The 23,831-nt window shown below is 48.2% G+C and overlaps 2 protein-coding genes across 3 annotated transcripts in view; one reads left to right on the top strand and one right to left on the bottom strand.

Annotated features, from left to right (window-relative positions):
* LOC120808316 (adhesion G protein-coupled receptor F5) overlaps positions 1–23,831 on the bottom strand; it is a 73,957-nt gene that overhangs the window by 28,412 nt on the left and 21,714 nt on the right. The window contains exon 1 of one of the 2 annotated variants that reach the window (XM_078093895.1): positions 642–757. The exons of the other annotated variant lie outside the window; for it this stretch is intronic. The gene's annotated coding sequence lies outside the window, so the exon portion shown is untranslated. Of the gene's footprint in view, positions 1–641; positions 758–23,831 lie in introns of those variants that run through there. 2 annotated transcript variants of the gene reach the window in all.
* LOC120808390 (trace amine-associated receptor 1-like) lies at positions 9,310–10,928 on the top strand. Its single transcript, XM_040161283.2, has one exon. It carries the CDS (start codon positions 9,465–9,467, stop codon positions 10,464–10,466), a length of 1,002 nt encoding a protein of 333 aa, XP_040017217.1. The 5' UTR covers positions 9,310–9,464; the 3' UTR covers positions 10,467–10,928.

Genomic DNA, 23,831 nt, shown 5'->3' with positions numbered 1-23,831 from the left:
GGGCTTTATTCTATTTTCCGGCCTTCTTCAACACAGCAAAATGTTCCATAATAAATGATATTAGAGTCAAAAGGACCATAAAGCATGGTATCCTTTTGGCCGGCTTCTGATCTGAACAAAACAAAATGCAGTAAAAGATGCTCTAGTTTCATTTCACAAGTTGGCCTTTGATGCGTCCTGCTGCCGAGGTATATGAAGCCAGGACTGTGTCCAGAATCACTTCCTTGTTCCCTCGTTCACTATTCACTCTATGATAGATGCTGGATGCTTAACTCCATAGAAAGCAGCCAATTCCAATGTTGTACCTTTTTCGTGTCATTTTTTAAGTTAAAGCATCTGTGACTTTAACTTAACATTTTCCGCAGAGAAATTTGATTCCTGAGTAAGGAAAGGGCCCTCAAAGACTATAATACCAACAACAACTGACCAATGTATGGCGGGGGTGTGTAATACAGAAACAATAGACCGCTCCAGTTAAACCCACTTGTTAGCACACGGACCCTTATGGAGGAGATACACATACACAGCGACAGTTTGTTGAAAAAGGTTTGTGGCAAAATATTTCTACACAATCACTTTGAAAAGCTGATCCGTTAAAGTCCCAACAAATTTTCTACAGAAATGTAAACGTAGTTCCTTACCATCCTCTCTGGCGCCTATTTGTATGTATCCAAACAAATATTATTACAGAAGCCAGCAGAGTCGTGTGGCGGCTTCAGCAGGCAAGTGCTGGTATGTGGAACATGCTACGCAGGTCATTTCCTCAAATATAATAAGTGACACATTGGCTCAACAGGTTTAATGATCTCCTCAGCAACCTCGACTTAATCAGCACTTGATCTTCGAACCTGTGTGTGTTTGTAAATTAACAAAAGATATATTTTTTCAGTTCATACGTATTCTTGTCGTGAACTTAGCAGGATATTAAACACAGTTGAAGGACAGTTAAAGGATAACTGTAGGGTATTAGAAATAAACTGATGACCCGGTTCATAAAATTAATAAAATACATGTACACCAGGATACAGCCATTATTCTGAAACTGTGTAATCAATAAAGTAATGACAATATATGTAAAACCACTGTAATTCTGCAACTGTAATAGAATAACATCCATATACAGTTATGATTGTATTTAATGTAATGTAATCAACTGGAATGCATGCATGTAATACTTGCACAACAACTGATATTGACTAAGGATCATTCGAAATCCGAATTACAGTGAACTTACCAGAAGACTCCCAGAGGTGTGGACACTAACTTTCACACCTTTAAGGATTGGTATAAATACCTGTAGGCAACCATTGTTCTCGAGTTGGAGACTACAAACGGGCACTAGGGATGGTCAAAAGGACTGACCTGGGACATGTTTTTTGCAATGACCAGCGGGTCCTCAGCTGAGATGTTCTTTTTACCACAACACCATCTCCTTTATTAAATACATTTGATTTTAACCTTTCGATCTGCGATGCCCTCTGTCCGTCCGGCGTTTCTTCATTTTTGAACACAGCATAACACTACTCAAAAGAGGTATCTAGTGAGGATTTATGTATTTTGCAAAGCTATTACGCCTAAAAGCTGCTGGGAAACACCACAAAGCCGAGCCCCAGGATTCGTCTCATTTAACCCCTAAAACAAGCCGAGCCACACGGCCGCATCTCAGCAATGCATGTCAAACTGGAACGAATGTGCAAGCCTGGTAAAGCACGTCTGGAGACAGAAGCTATAGACGCTGCCGAACAGCAAACCTCTGTTGTTGTTTGGGAGCTTCAGGTGGAGCAGCAATTTCCAACCTGTTAGACGTGATACATGGAGCTCAGGATGGAGTACTTGGCAAACTGCTTTATTTGAATTTTATTGCTGGAATATTGCTGGAATGTTTAAGGTCTGTTGGACTGACTGTTTGTATGGCAAAGAGAAGTGTTTTCTCTTTTCAACGTGGAATTGGTCCGCTGAGCGTCACTCCCTTGGCATCAGATAATAATACTCTGAGACGCACCACGCTTTAAACAACTCCATTGACCATGGAGATTAGACGCAAAGCACTGGACGTGGTATTGAGAGGAGAGATGTCCACGGTGGGGGGCAGGTGGATTGGTAAGGAGACGGACCAGTCCAGACCAGATGTTTATGGTCGTCACAAATCTGATCCAATCGGTTCTTGTTGATTGTCGGTTCCAGAACTGGTTCTGGCTACCCAACCCTTGTTAATGTGTTTGTCTGCAGCATCAGCACTGCCAGGAAGTGAGAGTCCTGGTCACACCCATTTTTGCACCTTTCCAAGCCCTGGGCTAAAAAATAAATGTCAAGCTCAAGCTTTGTTGTTTGTACCTAGCTGTAGCCTCTTTGGTAACCTCTGTCTAACAAAAACACCGATTACAATGGTAAACAACTGAAGATGTCGATGGCCAAAACACAACTTTTCTTTTGCCCTAAAGGGTTGGAGATATGATCCCTGAAATGAAAATGGCTTGGTTAGTGTTACGGCTCGGCCAGCCAGAGAGTTACGCGCCTTGCGGCGGGGACGAGCCGGGCGTGCACTGGATCACAAGCCACTCTGCTCATTGCGCAGCTGCAGCTCGTTCTATGGAGAGTTAAGTTGGAGGACTCCCAATGGCTCTTCGCGAGTTTGTGCCCTGTTTCCAGAGATATTGGTCGTTGTTTGGAGACTTCCCTGTGGATACCTACGAGAAACTTTTCCATGTGGATTATTGAGAGTGAGTTTTCCTTTTTTTCGTTGAACTGTGAGCACCCATGGACCAAGGGATTTTGAGTTGTTTCTTTTGTTTTCCCCTGCCAATTAAGGAGGCAGTTTTTGTTTGTTCCTTCAACCATTTGTTCTTGGCCCGGCTCCTCCGTCACATTTTACAACCCATTGTGGCCCACGAGTCAAAAAGTTTGCCGACCCCTGCTATAGACCTGTCCTAGGAGGGACATCTAATGGACAACCAAGTACTGCAAGCTAGACTCTTATGCAGTTGTAGATACAACACAGGGGGTCCCTGTGCCTGAGAAGGGAAGAAAAGGAGTTTAATATGGCTATTAAATGTGACTAAAACTAGACTAAAACGAATTACATTTTAGTCTAGTTTTCGTCTACGAAAACTAGACTAAAACTAAGGATTAAAATGACTAAATGTGACTAAAACTAATAGTCTTAGTCTTTAGACGAAAAATGCATAAGACTGAATCAATCCACTAAATAGCTGACAAAATTAACACTGTCACCAGGACCCCGGGAGATACTAGTGAGCCGCCTTTCTTGTTCCCGTAGTCCTGCACCACCTAACCGGCGGCTTAGCGTCACCCTGTCCTGGGCGGATCAGCGGATTACGGTGGGGGCCCTCCTCGATTCAGGGGCGGATGATTGTTTCCTGGATTTGGAGTTCGCTGTCCAGACTAATATCCCGCTAAAGGCTCTGGAGGAGCCCGTGGAGGCCTTTGCACTAGACAACCGCCGACTAGCCCACATCCCGCAGTGCACCTATCCCATCTCCCTCACTGTGGCGGGGAACCATGTGGAGACCCGCCAGTTCTACCTCATCCAGTCCCTGTTGGTTCCAGTGATTCTCGGATAACCTTGGTTCGTGCAGCATGAGCCACACGTTGCCTGGTCCTCTGGAACAATCCTGGAGTGGGGTGCCTCCTGTCACGCGCAGTGTCTCCTGGCAGCTCCTAGCCCGTCACCCCAGCCGACTCCCAGTGTTCCCCGGATCTTTCCTCTGTCCCTCGGGAGTATCATGATCTAGGAGAGGTTTTTAGTATGTCCCGAGCACAATCTCTCCCTCCAAATAGGCCATATAACTGTGCGATCGACCTCCGCCCTGGGCCCCCCTTCCCAGCAGTCGGCTGTACAGCCTGTCCATTCCTGAGAAGGCCGCCATGGATGAGTACATCTCGGAGTCAGTGGCAGCAGGGCTCATTCGGCCTTCGTCCTCCCCGGTGGGAGCGGGTTTCTTTTTTGTGAAGAAGGATGGGGGTCTCCGACCCTGCATTGACTATCGCCAACTGAACGACATTACGGTTGAATTGTACTTGTAACGCCACTCATTTATAGCAAATTGTAAATTGGCTTGTTTGAGGAAATTGCATTTTCTTGTTTTTCTGCGTTTGTACCCCAATGGTTGAATGCACTTATTGTAAGTGTCAGCTAAATTACATGTAATGTAATGTAACTGGTAGGGATGGGAATTGATAAGGGAATCGGAATCGTAAAACTCTTATCGATATTGCTTAACGGTCCGATTCCTTATCGATTCTCATTTGGTGAGGGAATAAGTACAAATTTGTTTGTTTGTTATAACTCGCTTTAATTAACTTTAAGACACACCATGGAGTATACACAAAGTATGTGTAGCAACCTCAAAACAAACTTAAAGTACGTGAGTTACTTCTCACCACTCAGGAAGGATCTTTCTGGACTTAGGGTGTCTCCAGCAGTGGAGAACACCCTTTCAGAAGGGGTGGAGGATGCTTGGACACAGAGATACTTCTCAGCTAGAGCTGACAACACTGGCAAGGTGTCACTCTTCTCCCACCACCAGAAACTGGCACTGTCTTTGGTTGGAATGGGAGGAAGGCTTCTGTAAAGCTGGATTTCTTGATCCACTCTCTGGGCTGTGGAGACAGGGGGCTGCTGCTGTGTGGAAAGCAGCTTGCTGTCCTCTTCTTCAAAAAGTTCCTCTAGGGCTGTCCTCTTTTTCTGCTTTACAGGTGGCGTCTGAAATAATGACATAACCACAAGCTTTAGTTTTTAATGAAATAGTGTAATAATCCCTGCCATCTATCATCATTCATCACAATAAGATACAATAGATTTACGTAATCCTCCTCCTCTTCTTCTTCTTCTGCCTGCCCCTGTGTCTCTTTGCTCTGACAGCTTGAGAAGAAATTTACAGTGTAAAAACCAGAGAGCAAGAAGAAAAGCTCTCAGATATGGGAAAGGCATTGTCAAATTCAAGTACCTTCTCAATCTCAACTGTGTTTGCTGCCACTGCTGATGCCCTGATCCTGTCCCAGATTTCATCCCTGTCCATTTTAGATTTAAATCTTGGATCTAACACAGTGGCTTCCTCCAGGAAGGCCTGGATATCATCACCCTTGAATTTGAAATGGAGGACAAACACAAATTTAGAAGAAAATGTGAATGACAATAAATAACCATGTATATGATTGTCATATAGTTTTTCATCATATGTCCGACAGTGACTGTAGCTGGTAATGTTTGGAAAGATCATTCCAAATGTTCTGCTTGATGCTCCTGACGAGTCGTCTGTCTGAACTGTGTAATGTTTGCGCAGTTTCTGGAGGATGGGCAGTATTTGGCCACAGGTTGGAATCTTTCGCTGGAAACAGCCAATGTGGATGTGTAATGCATCCTCATCAGCAGCACAAACTCCTCTGCTTTCCTCAGGTCCTCATTGCCCATTCTGGCCAGTCTGCAATAACCAAAACTAAAAATATTACATTGGCTAAACAACAACATACATAACCCCTTTAATGGCTTTTAAAAGTCATTAAAAAATGTCAAACATTATTTTTACTTTTCCTTCTCCATGGGCTTTCTAAGCCGTTGGTCTATAGCTGCAGCTTGGATAGCAGGAAACTGTTCACAAAATCTCTCCATCATCAAATACAGAGTTCCATCTTGTCCTCACATTTAAAAGGAGCATGTGCTGGGGCAGCTCTACACGCACGCACACACGCACACGCACACACACACAGATTATGAGATTACATATTAAACAATGTTGTCAGGGAGAGGGGTGGAAGGCAGGACTCAAATGCAGACTTGCAGGAAACAAAAGGCTTTAATCGTTACAAGATCCAAAATCCAAAAGGCCAAGGGGCAAAAACACACAGGCATGAACCTACGGGGATCCAAGACAAAAGACAAGAACATGCGTGGCGAAAGACAATGACGCGACAAGTGACACAAGAGACACACGGCTTAAATACACAAGGGAGGTGCAGGTGATTGGACACAGGTGGAAACTATTAAGACAATCACAGAGGATGACGGGACAAGGCAGGAAGTGAAGTTACCCGGGGACACAAGTGGCAGAAAACTACAAAATATAACATGAAGTGAACCACACCGTGACAGTTCCCCCCCCTTAAGGGCCGACTTCCAGGCGGCTCACACTAGAGCGAAACAAGGGGTGGGGGGGGAGGGAAACCAGAGACAATGGTCGGACCACCCAGGAAACTCTGGCGGGCGGCCCGGCGGGCGGCCAGGCGGCCAGGGAGCCTCTGGGGGTTGGCCTGGTGGATAGGCACACTACCGGGGAGCCTCCGGTGGTCGGCCCGGCGGACGGTCATTTGGCCGGCTCCGGAAAGTCTCTGGAATTGCAGTTGGGGACACGGGAAACCTCCGGGGTAGTCGGCGGCGGCTCGGGGACACGGGAAACCTCCGGGGTAGTCGGCGGCGGCTCGGGGACACGGGAAACCTCCGGGGTAGTCGGCGGCGGCTTGGGGACACGGGAAACGGAACACGTCAGCAGTAGTCGGCGGCGGCGGCTCCAGCTCGGGGACACGGAACACGTCAGCAGTAGTCAGCGGTAGCTCGGGGACACGGAACACCTCCGCAGTAGTCAGCGGCGGCTCCAGCTCGGGGACACGGAACACGTCAGCAGTAGCCGGCGGCGGCTCCAGCTCGGGGACACGGAACACGTCAGCGGTAGCCGGCGGCGGCTCCAGCTCGGGGACACGGAACACGGCAGCAGTAGTCGGCGGCGGCTCCAGCTCGGGGACACGGAACACGTCAGCAGTAGTCAGCGGTAGCTCGGGGACACGGAACACCTCCGCAGTAGTCAGCGGCGGCTCCAGCTCGGGGACACGGAACACGTCAGCAGTAGCCGGCGGCGGCTCCAGCTCGGGGACACGGAACACGGCAGCAGTAGTCGGCGGCGGCTCAGGGACACGGAACACTTCCGCAGTAGTCAGCGTCGGCTCCAGCTCGGGGACACGGAACACCTCCGCAGTCGGCGGCTCAGCCCCCCCCATAACCCACCCCATAGCCCCCCCCCCTCAAGGGCCGGATCCCAGACGGCCCTCAAATCATCAACGGGAGGGTGGGAGAGGACCATGGGGCGGGAGGGAGGGAATCTGAGTCTCGGAGCGGGGACTGGGGGCGTCGGGGCCATGAGTCTCGGAGCGGGGACTGGGGGCGTCGGGGCCATGAGTCTCGGAGCGGGGACTGGGGGCGTCGGGGCCATGAGTCTCGGAGCGGGGACTGGGGGCGTCGGGGCCATGAGTCTTTCCGGCTTGTCATCGTTCAAAAACACACACACCAAAACCCTCAGAAGATATATCGCGCTATCCGGATAGAGTGAATTTGATTGTGGTTGGATAAGAAGTACAAACATATTCCATTCAGATACCCTATTGCTTTTCTCCTGATACACCTGCAGATGACACAAATCATGCCGGGTCATGGTCGGTGGCAGCTTTCTTTATCAGAACGGCAGGTTGGGTGGTCGGTTCCTCCGGTGGTCAGTGGTTGGATCCTTTTCAGAACGGCACAAGCCGATCTCAGTTGGTATTTTGCGACATGAACCCGCCTCCTCCTCATGCAGATTCCATGTAACTGAATGAATGAGTATCTTCTTGACCATGGGTTTGCCGTAAATGTTTTTGTCTAACTTTATTGAAAATGTGGCACAACACAGTGACTTGTAAATAAAGTGACGTGTGTCTTAATGCGAGGCATTAGAAATGAACACACAGGGATTCTGTATTTGCTCACAAAGCCTTAACAAATGGGTTATTTGGCCAATGTTTTGACAACGGACCGCTGCCAGTTCAGTGTTTGCCCACCATTATAATTGGGGTGCGCCCCTCCACCCCAGAAAAAGTCTGACCCCTCCCCCCCATGAAGTTGTAAACCTAGAGAACGAAAATGGGTTCTGGTTTTTATCTGTTTAAGTTATGTAGCATCATATGAACAGCAGGTCACGTGATCTGAAGGCACCTTTTGGCTCCACGACTCACACCATCGACTCCAGTCCCGGCTCCACGACTCGTTTCCTTGACTCCGCAAGTCCCGACTCCACGACTTGTTTCCTCGACTCCGCAAGTCCCGGCTCCACTACGCCAATTGCGGCTCCACAGCTCACGCCATCGACTCCGCCAATTGCGGCTCCACAGCTCACGGCATCAACTCCGCTGATTGCGGCTCCACTGCTCACGGCATCGACTCCGCCGATTGCAGCTCCACTACTCAGGTCCCCTCCCTCCCATCCCCTGGTCCTCTCCCTCCTGCCCTATAGGGTTTTGAGGGCCGTCTGGAATCCGGCCCTTGGGGGGAGTCCTGCAGCCGCCCCCTAAGAGCTCGGCACCCAGTCCTGCAGCCGGCTCTCCCTCTCACCCCTTGTCTGCCCTCTGCCGGTTCCCCCCCCCCTTTAGGGTTTTGTTAGGGCCATCTGGAATTCGGCCCTTGAGGGGGGGCTTTCCTCACGGTTTGGGTTCACGTCTCGTTTTATTTAGTAGTTTTATGCCTCTGGTGTTCCTGGGTTAACTGGGTTAAGCCATGTGTGTCTCTTGTCCCTTATCGCGTCATTGCATGTTACCTTTTGTTGTCAAACTCTGAGTCTGAGTCCTGCATCCGGCCATGGCCGTTGTGACACCAGCTTGTGCTGGGTCTTCTCGGGGCTCTCCTAAGTAAGCACACACAGCAGACATAGAGCGCCCGCCAGAAAATGTCATTGTTGTTGTAATCCATTTCGTTCTTTTGCCTTCGAAGCCTGGGACGCAATATAGAGAGCTGTGCAGAACTGTTTTGGGGGGGATGTGGTGGGTGGAGGGCCAAGGCTACATTACAGCGAGTAACGAGTGGTTCTATCATAGGGTTAATACATTATAGAAACTAATGGGCCACCTTATGTTCGAACATAGGCGAGGTGATGTTTCACATCCCTGGATCCAGTCTATGCCGCAGTCTTTCTGCCCGGTCTCTACAGCACCCCGATGCTTGTCCCTGTGGATGGTGGGTCCACAGGGGGGCTGCTCCATGTTCTTTCTTCAGGCTGAGCCCGACTGGGCCCCACAGGGCAAATCCCTGTTCATTGAAAAAGTTTCTCTGATATTGTAAAAACAAACTCAAAGAGGTGTGTTATAACTCACACCACGTGCAAACAGAATGTAGCTTCTTCCCATCTGATTGGACTGAAGCATTTTACATTAATTATGGTAATTAGGTGGAGTTTGATTATTTTAACATCGAGTCCCAGGTTTTTAAAGCAGCACAGAGAAGGCTGCAGACACACACACTGATGTGTCATCTATCTTGAGTGGTATGTTTTGATACTGTGAAGGTAATACAAGTGTAATGACTTTATTTAACCTTATTTGACTTTAAAAATTGCAAAATTGCTGTTTACTAATGTAAATATCCAAGTATTTGAAAGAAACGTCTGTTGGGTAATATTGTACATTTGAATTTCAGGAATATATGTAGCAGCATGGAACCAGAAGAGACTGACAACGGGTTTAATGCTGTTAGTGACTTACATCCCTGCTACGAATCAGATAATGGAACGTACTCATTTACCAGCAACTTCTCCATATCATGTGTTTCATTATATGTTTTCCTTGGCGGATTATCTGTTGTCACAATATGCGGAAACCTTCTCGTAATAATCTCAGTTTCTTACTTCAAACAGCTTCACGTCGCTACTAACTTCCTCATTCTGTCACTGGCTGTTGCTGATCTGCTTGTCGGAGTTGTGGTCTTTCCTTTCAGCATGGTTTTCACTGTGACCTCATGTTGGCATCATGAGGGTTTGTTCTGTAAAGTGAGAGGAGGCTTCGATGTTACACTGAGCACGGCTTCTATTTTGCACTTGTGCTGTATTTCTATTGACAGATACTATGCTGTATGTCAGCCCCTCTCTTATAAAAGTAAAGTAAATGATCGTGTCACTGGGATGATGATCCTGATGAGCTGGGCCGTGCCTCTTCTAATTGGCATCTGCATTATAATTGCAGGTTTTAATCAAGGAAAATGTGAAGAAAGTTGCTTAATTGATGCTCTTATATCAACCACTCTGGCGTGTATTTTTTCTTTTTATATTCCAGTCATTATAATGCTCAGTATCTACCTGAAAATTTTCCTTGTTGCAAAGAGACAGGCAATCAGTATTCAGATCACAACCGGTCTGACCAAAAAGTCTGGAACAACTGTGAGTAAGAGGGAGAGAAAGGCCACCAAAACTCTGGCTATTGTTTTGGGAGTTTTTCTCTTATGTTGGGCTCCATACTTTCTTTGTATGATTTTTCAGCCTATAACATACAATGTGACACCAATTGCTGTGATTGAAACTCTTAACTGGCTTACACTGTCAAATTCAATGCTCAATCCATTTATTTATGCTTTCTTTTACAGCTGGTTCAGATCAGCATTCAAAATGATCATTTCTGGAAAAGTATTTTGGGGCAATTTAGAAAATTCAAAACTCCTGTGATTCTACTTCTTGCATATTAAAATGCAATTTTAGTTTTTGCAAAGGTTGAAATATGAATACAATTGTTTTAACCACAATATTACCTTCACTGCAGAAAAAAAGAAAGTCATCAAAAAAAATAATAACACAAGTTTAGACATCCAATTAAAATGTAAAAATAGTTAGTCTATTTATTTCACAATTCAAAATTCTACAACTGTGTCTTTTCATATATCATATTTAACTTAAACCTACATATTATTAGCAAGTCTCAGCCTCAAAGTGATAGGGAATTTTCTTATACTAAAGAATGGTGTTGCGACTTCGTACTGGCCAACAGAAAATGGCTTCCACACGGGTGCCATGTTCCGGCCCATTACTCCAAAAGCCCAAAACCTTTAAAGAAATTACGGTATTTCACCGTGCAATAAGCAGAAAGACATTGCTAATTATTATACAGATTTATATCATCAGATTGACACATTTTTTCTCCTACAATGGCAAAGGCATCACATGCCCTGAAACTAATTCCCGGGTAGCTTTAACAACAATATTTAAAAAATAAAGTGATTCTAAAAATGTTGTCTTTTGAATTTCATTGTTTTATTTAAAGAATATTTTAAAGGTATATTTATATTATTGCTTAATGAATACAAATTAACCACATTTGTCCAATAAGCAGGTTAAGTGTCACTACAACTACGTATGAAAATTGTTCCATACAAGGGTTAGAATTTAACGGACTATTTCAAGACATTAGTTAAACGTCCACATTCAGAACATATTCTGACATGTTAATTCATGAAATATTTTTGACAGAAAATTGCAAAAATGCGTTAATTCACTGAATTAAATCTGAAAATCTGTCGACAGCACTGGAGCTTGGGCCGTTCGCTTGTCGCTGTGCAGCAAAAGATGTAACCTCCTTTGGATCAGGCCTTTTAGGGCTAATACAAGGGATGATTCAGCAGCTGGATTTGCAATTAGTCACATCAAATTTTTTTATAAACTGATTTTGTTGGGGATTAATAATAATAAAAAAGTGTTATTAGAAGTGTGTCCTTTTCTCTAGTACTGTTATCTCACTGAACTCATAAGAAATAAACATAAAAATGATTAAACTTGTGCTCTGGAACAATTTTTGGATAATTTTTTTATCATGATTAAACGCAAAATTCAATTCAAGTAGTGTATTGTGCACCTCAATTTATGCAAACAAATAAGGTGCTGTTAAAAGAGTTGAAATATTTATTATAAATCACAACTTGAAATATGGTCAAATGTAAAACCAAAGCTATTTGCCACCGCAAGGGCATTCATTTTTTATCTAGTTACATTATGACAGGCTCTTTCCAAGCAACGGCAAGTTAACACTTTTAAATCAAATTTCAAGTTTTTCTCTTCTGAACAGGTACAACATGTTTCTTTTATCATTGAGCCACATTAAAAGTTTCTGCTTGGTAGTGGTTATTTGTGCGTGTTAATGCATTGATTCATGAATGGCAATTATTTTAACGTGAGACTAACCTGTTAACCTGTTAGGGGCGACTGTGGGTGAGTGGGGAGCACGGTCGTCCTCCAATCACAGGGTTGTCGGTTCGATCCCAGGCCCGGCTAACCCGTATGTCGTTGTGTCCTTGGGCAAGACACTTAACCCAACATTGCTCCTGTAGCTGCAACTACAGTGTGTGAATGTTAGTTACTGATGGCAGGTGTCACTGTGTGTGGTTCTCCTGTCATCAGTGTATGTATGGGTGTGAATGCGTGAATGATGTCATGTAGTGTTAAAGCGCTTTGAGTGGTCGAAAGACTAGAAAAGTGCTATACAAGTACAGTCCATTTACCATTACCATTTAACGTGTCGAGCACTAGAATAATCATTTTTTTGTATGGAATGTCACACAGAATGCATTTGAGCTACTCTCCAAATAGTGTCCTCATTAACATACATTTTATTGAAGTTAACACAGAATCTTTCCCCTCTGCTCTTCTCCCTGTACACATCCGTCAAGCTCCTGAAGTTTGCGGATGACACCACCCTCATTGGACTGATCTCTGGTGGGGACGAGTCCGCCTACAGGTGGATTCTGACAATCTGGTGTCGTGGTGCAGCCAGAACAACCTGGAACTCAAACGCTCTAAAGACAGTGGAGATGGTTGTGGATTTCCAGAGGAACAGAGCCCCACCTTCCCCCATCACCCTGTGTGACTCCCCCGTCACTATTGTGGACTCCTTCCGTTTCCTGGTTTCTATCATCACCCAGGACCTCAAGTGGGAGCTGAACATCAGCTCCATCACCAAGAAGGCTCAGCAGAGGTTGTTCTTCCTGAGGCAGCTGAAGAAATTCAACCTGCCAAAGACGATGATGGTCCACTTCTACACGGCCATCATGGTGTCACGGTGTGGTTCACTTCCTGTCTTATTTTGTAGTTTTCTGCCACTCGTGTCCCCGGGTAACTTCACTTCCTGCCTTGTCTCGTCATCCCCTGTGTTCGTCTAATAGTTTCCACCTGTGTCCAATCACCTGCACCTCCCTTGTGTATTTAAGCCATGTGTCTCTTGTGTCACTTGTCGCGTCATTGTCTTTCGCCACGCATGTCTTTCGTCTTGGATCGCCGTAGTCTCTTGCCTGTGTGCGTTTGCCCCGGTTCCTGTGTTTTTTGACCCTTGTGACTATTAAAGTCTTTTGTTTCCCGCAAGTCTGCGTCTGAGTCCTGCATTCCACCTCCAACCCTGACAGAATGACGCGACCAAAGAAGGGCTCAGCAGACCCGCTGCCAGACTACGGTCCGGACTACCTGGACGTAAGGAGTCCCTTCTGGCAGCGGAAAACAAACTGTGTTTTTGGTCCCAGGAGCTATCAGCTCGCCTGCCTCGAGCTCCGGGACCTCCTTAACCCTAGGAGGAGCAAGCGGAAGAAGCGATCTCCCGTTCCCGCTGGGCCGCCGCAGCGTTCTCCCGTTCCCGCTGGGCCGCCGCAGCGTTCTCCCGTTCCCGCTGGGCCGCCGCAGCGTTCTCCCGTTCCCGCTGGGCCGCCGCAGCGTTCTCCCGTTCCCGCTGGGCCGCCGCAGCGTTCTCCCGTTCCCGCTGGGCCGCCGCAGCGTTCTCCCGTTCCCGCTGGGCCGGCCCGACTCTCAGCCATGCCCCCGACCAGTTCCGGCGCCACGCTCCATGCCCCCGACCCGACCAGTTCCGGCCCCACGCTCCATGCCCCCGACCCGACCAGTTCCGGCCCCACGCTCCATGCCCCCGACCCGACCAGTTCCGGCCCCACGCTCCATGCCCCCGACCCGACCAGTACCGGCCCCACGCTCCATGCCCCCGGCCCGACCAGTACCGGCCCCACGCTCCATGCCCCCGACCCGACCAGTACCGGCCCCACGCTCCATGCCCCCGACTCGGCCAGTCCCCGCTCCGAGACTCAGGCTCCCTCCCTCCCATCCCATGGTCCTCTCCCACCCTCCCGTTGGTGATTTGAGGGCCGTCTGGGATCCGACCCTTGAGGGGGGGGCTACGGGGTGGGTTATGGGGGGGGCTGAGCCGCCGCCGATTGCGGAGGTGTTCCGTGTCCCCGAGGCGGAGCCGACTACGGAGGTGTTCCGTGTCCCCGAGGCGGAGCAGACTGCGGAGGTGTTCCGTGTCCCCGAGCCGGAGCCGACTGCGGAGGTGTTCCGTGTCCCCGAGCCGGAGCCGACTGCGGAGGTGTTCCGTGTCCCCGAGCCGGAGCCGACTGCGGAGGTGTTCCGTGTCCCCGAGCCGGAGCCGACTGCGGAGGTGTTCCGTGTCCCCGAGCCGGAGCCGACTGCGGAGGTGTTCCGTGTCCCCGAGCCGGAGCCGACTGCGGAGGTGTTCCGTGTCCCCGAGCCGGACCTCACTGCGGAGGTGTTCCGTGTCCCCGAGCCGGACCTCACTGCGGAGGTGTTCCGTGTCCCCGAGCCGGACCTCACTGCGGAGGTGTTCCGTGTCCACGAGCTGGACCTCACTGCGGAGGTGTTCCGTGTCCACGAGCTGGACCTCACTGCGGAGGTGTTCCGTGTCCACGAGCTGGACCTCACTGCGGAGGTGTTCCGTGTCCCCGAGCCGCCGCCGCCGACTACCCCGGAGGTTTCCCGTGTCCCCGAGCCGACGACGACTACTACCCCGGAGGTTTCCCGTGTCCCCGAGCCGACGACGACTACTAACCCGGACGTTTCCGGTGTCCCCGAGCTGCCGACGACGACTACTAACCCGGACGTTTCCCGTGTCCCCGAGCTGCCGACGACGACTACCCCAGACGTTTCCCGTGTCTCAGAGTCTGCCATTCTAGAGACGTTCCGTGCCCTGCAGTCGCCGCTCCGGAGCCGGATTGGTGACCGCCCGCCGGGCCGACCCCCAGAGGCTCCCCGCTCGTCTGGCCGCCCGCCGGGCCGACCCCCAGAGGCTCCCCGCCGGTCGGGCCGCCCGCCAGGCCGCCCGCCAGAGTTTCCAGGGTGGTCCGACCAACGTCTCTGGTTTCCCTCCCCACCCACCCCTTGTTCGCTCTAGTGTTGGCCGTCTGGAATTCGGCCCTTAAGGGGGGGGTACTGTCACGGTGTGGTTCACTTCCTGTCTTATTTTGTAGTTTTCTGCCACTCGTGTCCCCGGGTAACTTCACTTCCTGCCTTGTCTCGTCATCCCCTGTGTTCGTCTAATAGTTTCCACCTGTGTCCAATCACCTGCACCTCCCTTGTGTATTTAAGCCATGTGTCTCTTGTGTCACTTGTCGCGTCATTGTCTTTCGCCACGCATGTCTTTCGTCTTGGATCGCCGTAGTCTCTTGCCTGTGTGCGTTTGCCCCGGTTCCTGTGTTTTTTGACCCTTGTGACTATTAAAGTCTTTTGTTTCCCGCAAGTCTGCGTCTGAGTCCTGCATTCCACCTCCAACCCTGACACATGGAGTCCATCCTCTGCTCCTCCATCACCGTCTGGTACGCTGCAGCCACAGCCAAGGACAAGGGCAGGCTTCAGCATGTCCTCCGCTCTGCAGAGAGGGTGATCGGCTACAATCTGCCGTCCCTGCAGGACTTGTTCGCTTCCAGGTCTCTGAAGCAGCTAAAAAGATGGTAGCCGACCCCTCTCACCCAAAACCTGTTTGTGCCCCTTCCATCTGGCAGGAGGCTGAGGTCCATCAGGACTAAGACCTCCTGCCACACCAACAGTTTCTTCCCGTCAGCAGTCGGGCTCATCAACAGAGCCGGTCCCCCACTGACTGACCATAACATTCCACCGGTCACTCCCCTTCACACTGCACATGTCACTTTAACTGTCTTTTTTTATCCTTTGTCGTCACTCGTCACTTTGTTACTTGTTCGCTAGTGCACTTTATGCTTAATATTTTTTTACTTTTTTGATATTTTAAATTTTTAACTCTGACTTTATTCTCTTGTTTTATACTAACCCATATTCTTATTCTACTAACCCATTGCATTAGCATTTCCATCCATCCATCCATTGTCAAACCGCTTATCCTGCACACAGGGTCGCGGGGGGGCTGGAGTCCATCCCAGCCAACTTCGGGCGATAGACAGGGTACATCCTGGATTGGTCGCCAGCCAATCGCAGGGCCAACACAGAGACATACAACCATTCACACTCACATTCATTGACATATTTTGGCAATAAATGTTTCCTGATTAAACTTGTTGTTTCCACTATCTTGTAATGACATTCTACAATGAATCCGTGCATTAGGAAAGAATTAATGGACTGATTATTACAATGTATACATTTTAGATAAAGCAATGCAGAAATGGAAACAAACGGCTATTACACCAGAAATATCACAAAACAATGGCATGGAACAATTTCACCCTTATGCTTCATCAATGAACTAACTCAAGTGGAGATAATTAATAAGATTTCATGAAAAAAGCTTGTTCAATTTTTTTTTTTCATTTAATTGTCTCTTTCCCACAATCAAAAACTAAAATTTTACCTCAGACGGCTTCAAAATGTGCACAAATGCAACATTCTGTCCCAGAAACCTCTGTGTTTCAAAAGAAATTTATTTAACAGAAAAATCAAAACGTCCGTATCAAGCACAAACGCAAAAACAGTAGAAAAGCGCCACAATCTACCAGTGGGGACAAAGACTTGTACACCAAGGCAAAATACAAGTTTAGCAAGGCGGTGAGAGAAGCTAAACGACTGTACTCTGAGAAACTCCAACAACAGTTCTCAGCAAGTGACTCTGCTTCAGTTTGCAGAGGCCTCAAACACCTCACCAACTACAAGCCAAAAACCCCCAACTCCATGAATGACCTCCGCCTGGCAGACGAGCTCAATGAGTTCTACTGCAGATTTGAAAGACAATGTCCTGATCCCATCCCCCACAGCTCCACCAACCTGCTGCAGTCCCCCTCACCTCCCTCCCCCAGCCCATCAGGTGCTCACGCCTCTTCATCATTATCACCTTCCCCTCCCCCACCAGCAACGACCCTCTCTATTCTGGAGAGAGACGTTAACCGGCTCTTTAGAAGACTAAATCCCCGTAAGGCAGCCGGTCCGGACTCCGTTTCCCCTCACACCCTGAAGCATTGTGCTGACCAGCTGTCTCCGGTGTTCACTGACATCTTCAACACCTCCCTGGAGACATGCCACGTACCAGCCTGCTTCAAGGCCTCCACCATCATCCCTGTCCCCAAGAAGCCCAGGATCACAGGACTCAATGACTACAGGCCCGTCGCCCTGACCTCTGTAGTCATGAAGTCTTTTGAACGGCTAGTCCTGTCCCACCTAAAGTCCCTCACCGACCCCCTCCTGGACCCCCTGCAGTTCGCCTACAGAGCCAACAGGTCTGTGGACGATGCTGTCAACATGGCCCTCCACTACATCCTCCAGCATCTGGACTCCCCAGGAACCTACGCCAGGATCCTGTTTGTGGACTTCAGCTCTGCTTTTAACACTATCATCCCGTCTCTGCTGCAGGACAAACTCTCCCAGCTGCACGTGCTCGACTCCACCTGCAAGTGGATCACAGACTTCCTGTCTGACAGGAGGCAGCATGTGAAGCTGGGGAAACATGTCTCAGCCTCTCGGACCATCAGCACCTGTTCCCCCCAAGGCTGGGTTCTTTCCCCTCTGCTCTTCTCCCTGTACACCAACAGCTGCACCTCCAGCCACCAGTCCGTCAAGCTCCTGAAGTTTGCGGATGACACCACCCTCATTGGACTAATCTCTGGTGGGGACGAGTCCGCCTACAGGTGGGAGTCTGACCATCTGGTGTCGTGGTGCAGCCAGAACAACCTGGAGCTCAACGCTCTAAAGACAGTGGAGATGGTTGTGGATTTCAGGAGGAACAGAGCCCCACCCTCCCCCATCACCCTGTGTGACTCCCCCGTCACTATTGTGGATTCCTTCCGTTTCCTGGGCTCCATCATCACCCAGGACCTCAAGTGGGAGCTGAACATCAGCTCCATCACCAAGAAGGCTCAGCAGAGGTTGTTCTTCCTGAGGCAGCTGAAGAAACTCAACCTGCCAAAGACGATGATGGTCCACTTCTACACGGCCATCATCGAGTCCATCCTCTGCTCCTCCATCACCGTCTGGTACGCTGCAGCCACAGCCAAGGACAAGGGCAGGCTGCAGCGTGTCCTCCGCTCTGCAGAGAGGGTGATCGGCTGCAATCTGCCGTCCCTGGAGGACTTGTTCGCTTCCAGGTCTCTGAAGCGAGCTAAAAAGATCGCGGCCGACCCCTCCCACCCCGGACAAAACCTGTTTGTGCCCCTTCCATCTGGCAGGAGGCTGAGGTCCATCAGGACTAAGACCTCCCGCCACACCAACAGTTTCTTCCCGTCGGCAGTCGGGCTCATCAACAGAGCCGGTCCCCCACTGACTGACTATAACACTCCACCGGTCACTCCCCCTCACACTGCACACGTCACTTTAACTGCAATTAATTAATAATTAATAATTAATTCATCACTTTGTCACTTGTCACTTTGTCTCTTGTCTGTTACTTGTTTGTTAGTGCACTTTATGCTTAATATTTTTCAACTTTTTAATATTTAAAATTTGTTTAACTTTATTCCCCTGTTTTATACTAACCCATAGCCTTAGCCTTATTCTTACTAACCCATTGCATTAGCATTTCATTCCACTTTATTTTATTACCTGTGCACTGTTGTCTTGTCTGTCTACTGTCGCGCACTAACCGCCAAGACAAATTCCTTGTATGTTTGACATATTTTGGCTAATAAATGTTTCCTGATTCCTGATTCCTGAACACCACCAACTAATTAGCTGCCAGGGGCCTCATTTATAAAACCTTGCGTAGGATTTGCGGCAGAAGTGTCGTACGGATGAAACGTTGGACGTGCGTACGCACAGAAATATTCAGACTTATAAAACGTCCTACGCAGTTTTCCCTTAATAAATCACAATCACTTCTAAATGCAGCGCAGCTTTTGCAGCTTCATGACACGCCCATACGTGCCCATATATGGTCGTTGGAACGCCCACAAATTAATATTCATCGATTGTGAAATCATGACAAACACTGAGAGGAAAACTTCACTCAGTGTGAAGTGGAAATGATCATTGGGAGGTGGAAAGGAGAAGTAAAATGCCTTTTGGAGGGCACTGTATGAGCCTCACTAATGCCAAAAAGGCACTCGAGTGGCAAAAGGTTGCAGAGCAACGCTGCAGCCTCACAACCTCGGACCGTGGCCGAAACAAAGAAAAAATGGTCTGACATCAAAGTGGATGCAAAAAAGCGTTTAGCGCGCCATCGCCAAAGTGTGTCTGCCCCGGGGGGGAGGGGGAAAGGGGACACCGGAGCTGTCCCCTCTTGATGAGAGACTGGCGGCAATGATTGGGGATCGGGGACAGGGTCTGGGCCAACATATATATATATATATACGTAATATATAAACATGCATGTACATATATATATATATATATATATATATATATATATATATACATACAGACCATCTAGGAAAACAGAACCTTTGCTTGCATTAAAAAACATTTCCACTGGCCAGGCTTGCATGCAGATGGCAATATTTGCTTTGCTGTACCTTTTAGCCTTCTTTCCAACAAATGTATTTCTGCCATCATGCACAGGTAAGAGTGAAGTTATTACGTAGACACACACAAAGACATTCCGACAAATATTGCAGTTGAGGTTTGTAGTTTTATTGCAGTAAATTGTATAAATCGATGAACATACCGGTTGATTTTGATCTGTGGACTCCAATTCGTAGTCTATGATCTGATCCTTCTTGCTGCCGCGTTAGCTTTGATAGTCCAATATTTTTTACGGAGTCGGGACAGCATATGATTTCTTCTTCCGTGGCCAATTTGTCCATGGATATGTCGTAGCAAAAGTGTGGATATGTGCAGGTCTTTCGAGAGAATAACTGGGTGCTTGGCCTGTTCAGGCATCGCTAGTCTAATCAGACGACCATCGTCCAGTTTGTACAGATGACTACTTCTTTTAACACCATTTTACGAGCCTCTAGCGTAGATAGTTCTTCAAAGCTTTGTCTTTGACTGCACAAGATAACGTTCTGCTTGCATCAGGTCCTCAGGATTTCAACAGTCTTTGGAATGTTGCTTTAAAAACGTGAATCTCCTTTAATTGGCTGGACTCCTCTTTTAAGCTACTCACAGCAGTCTGGATCTCCATTCTTTTTCTAGTCAGCAGTAAGATAGTAGTTTTTACTTTAAGTAGTCAAGTGTCGGGATCTCCGATCCCCCCGAGTCGGTTGATGAGAAGGATCCAGCACATTGATTTATTTTGAAGAGAAAAAGATTACATGAGCAATTCTCTGCAGATATCTGGCTCTAACTATTGCTTGCAAGCTGGAGGTCAAACACACAAGCACGTATCTCAGCGTTCGGTGTAATGGCGTCTCCAAGCAGTAAAACCGCTGAGTTTTTATACACATGAAGACCAGTGCCAGTGAAGCTGAGGGTAGCGCACACACACAGCAAGATCATCCTCAATGGCCGGTCCAAATCATAATTAATTGCCATAAAGTAAAAACGTGGATCCGGATCTTTCGTACCGAATAAGATATGAACCAAGGCCATGAACAGCTGCAAACTATCATTCTGCATCATGTTGCTCCTTGCACAACAGGGACAAATACAGGACACTTGAGACACGGCCTTAGCACAAAACAATGTTATAATATATTTTACCAGTACATGCATCTCACAATTCCCCCTTTTGATCTCTTCAGAGATCACCCCAGCTATTGGAGAACGTCTGCTGGATCAGCCTCCTCATCTGAGTTCTCGCCTCCTTTCCAGGCGTTTGGCGACCCTCCGGTGCCCGTTGCCGCCTCTTGCTCCTGATCCTTCAGGACGTCCTGGAGAGTGCGAGCTGGTTCCTCTTCGGTGGCACACTGGCTCCAGTGGTACCAGGTATCACCTTTCCCTCTCAGCCTCACTGCATGTGAGGTTCTCTCCTCCACCTGATATGGTCCTATCCACCGCGTCTCTGACCACTTTCTCTTAATGACCTTCAGGAGGATCCAGGCTGCCGTGTGGGGGTTGTGGGCGTTCTGATCCCGTTTTGTCTCGCACCTGGTCCGCAAAATCTGAAACGAGAGCTTGTAGATCGTTATAATGACTTGCATACTCACCTGGCGGAGCTTCCGGGTTGGGCCTAAGCTTCAGGCCGGCACTGGGTCCAGGGAACTGTCTCCCGGTGGTCAGTTCGTACCCTGATTTACTGAGCTTCTAATGGCCATTAACGCGAGTGGGAGCGCTTGAACCCAGGTTAAATTTGTCTGTGCACAGATTTTAGACAATTTTTGTTTCAAGTTTTGGTTCATGCGTTCTACTTTGCCTTGCGATTGTGGGTGATATACTGTACCAAACGCGTGTTTCAGCCCCACATGAGCCATCCCATGTGCCTCCTCGACACTTGTTTCTGATGCCCGGCGGCAGCACTGGGCGACGATCAGGGGACCTCCAGAGGCCTCCAACCTCTGTAGCCCCTCTTTGCTTCCACACTGTTTTCTCCTGAGGAGACGCCCCGTTTTGGGCTTCCTAAATTTGTTCCTCATTAAGTTGTGGCCCTAACTGTCCCTTATCTTCTGCACTTACCATTTGGAGCCCAATTTGATAACCTGCAGCCTGTTTTGCAGCTTGGTCTGCTGCCTGGTTTCCCTTGGCAACCATACTGTTGGAGTTCTCGTGTCCTTTGCACTTAATGATAGCCACGGTGCTCGGTAGAGCCAAGGCTGCCGCCAAATCTTTCATTTCTTGTTCACGTTTAATCGGTTTCTCTCTAGCCGTCAGAAAACCTGCTCTTAACTATTGTCCCAGCTCCACAGCTGCTCCTACTGCATACGCCGAGTCAGTATAGATGTTTACTGCCTTACCTTCTGCCAGCTGTAATGCTCTTATCAATGCGAGTACCTGAGCTCTTTGAGCTGACTGACTTCCCTGGATCCTTTCTGCTTCCAGAACCTCTGTCACTGCCCCATGGCTTCTGACTACCACGTATCCCGACTGCAACCCCTTCTCTGGATGTCTAAAGCAGCTGCCATCAGTGAACAATTGCCAATCAGAGTGTGTCAGTGGTGTGCCTTTTAAGTCTGTTCGGACTTTTGCTTCTAGTTCCACCTTGTATTCACACTGGTGTGGTTCTCCCTTTCCCATGTGATCAGCCATGTTGATGCCTTCATGTGTGAAGGTGAGATTTGGAGCTTCTAACAGCTTACTCAGCCTTCTTTGTCTTAGTGACGTCATCGTAAAAGTTTGCGAATTTACGTAAGCTACTATGCTATGTGTTGTTAGCACATGTAGTGGATGGCCCATGACAACGTGTGCTGTTTTCATTACAAGCTTTGCGACTCCTGCTGCGTGTTGTGTGCATTCATGATGTCGTTTTTCCATGTTATCCAACATGACACTGCTATGTAGAAGCACCTTCCTTTTACCATCCCCCTTTTTCTGAAACAAAACCCAATTTACCACCCCTGTTGTTGCGGCCTGTGCCAGTTCTGTTTTTAGCTTGATAAACCCCTCCTCCGCCCCTTGGTCCCATACAAGATTAGCAGTGAGATTTCGCATCCCTTTCTTGTTTACCTTCGCACGCAGAACTTGAGTGGGATTCAAATAGCGCTCAATGAATTGTCTACTGAACCCTGTGAGGCCCAAAAACAAAATTTCTTTTACGTTTTGTGGACACGGATGATGGAGAATACTGGACCTGTGAGCGGCCGAGAGCCCTGAGCCGCTTTCTGACAGTAGTCCAAACCTGTCTTCTGGCGACCTGCAACTTAGACTTACTGACCTTAAAACCTGTTTTGGCCAACCAGCGTAGGACGGTGTCTGTTGCTTCCAAACAGGATTCTGCTGAAGTGGATGCGAGGAGGATGTCGTCCACATATTGGATCAATGTCGTGCCCTCTGGCAGGAGGCACCCTCTTAACGCTTGTTTCAACACTTGGTTAAAGATACCTGGCGAAAGCGCGAACCCTTGTGGTAGCCGAGTATAACGTAGCTGTTCCCATACGTGAATGAGAACACAACCCGTAAATCTTTGTGTAACAGCTGGCAAAGACCGCGTTCGCCAAATCAATGCAAGTGAACCATTACTGTTGTGGTGTAAGACTAGTCAATGTAGTGTACGGGTTTGGGACAGGTACTGTAGTGGGTACCAGTATGTAATTTATCTTTCTGAGGTCATGTGCCATGCGATATTTACCAGTCCCTGTCTTTTCTACAGGAAGAATGGGCGTGTTCCAGGCGGACTGTGAGGGCTCCAATACACCTGATTTGATGAGGCCCTCAATAGTTTCTTTGATCCCTTATGCAGCGGCTGGCTTGTGAGGGTATTGAGGTTGCCAAATGGGAGGACCGTCATGAACTTCAAACGTCACTGGTTTACATGCATTACAAAAACCTACGTCAGTCGGACCTTCTGACCAGAGGTAGTCTGGAAGTTTCTCAAGAAGGGTTGCTGTGCAGGGATGGTCGGTCTTTTCGCGTCCGTGGTCTCTGGACACCTGTTTGTGTGTTAAAATGACAGAGTTAGTGACTTTCCCTGTAATTCTGTACATTCTAGCAGAGGGAGAAAAACAAACATCCGGCAGCTGTGTGCATACCCAGTCGTCTAGCAGCAGCGCCCGTTTCGTCATTAGACCTAAGTCTTTAGCCTGATGTTTGGGATGCAGAGCCAACGACACATGCGGCACTGCATCTTGATTCATTAAATACCATTTTGATTGCAAATGCAAGAAACACGCAAACGTGTGTTAAAGTGTGTAAAACTAGACTGTTGTAAAAGAAATGCCAATACTGCCTCTTATAAATAACACGAACACCCGTTTGATCGATCTGCAGCGTAAAACAAACAAATACAAATTGACATTTTCGTATTAGACATTTTCAAAAAGAAAAGTG

The sequence above is a fragment of the Gasterosteus aculeatus genome, chromosome 18, assembly GCF_964276395.1.
Source record: "Gasterosteus aculeatus chromosome 18, fGasAcu3.hap1.1, whole genome shotgun sequence".
In the NCBI taxonomy this organism is placed as follows: Eukaryota; Metazoa; Chordata; class Actinopteri; order Perciformes; family Gasterosteidae; genus Gasterosteus; species Gasterosteus aculeatus.
Note: the sequence above shows the minus strand (reverse complement) of the source record. Positions and strands in the feature narration are given on the sequence as shown.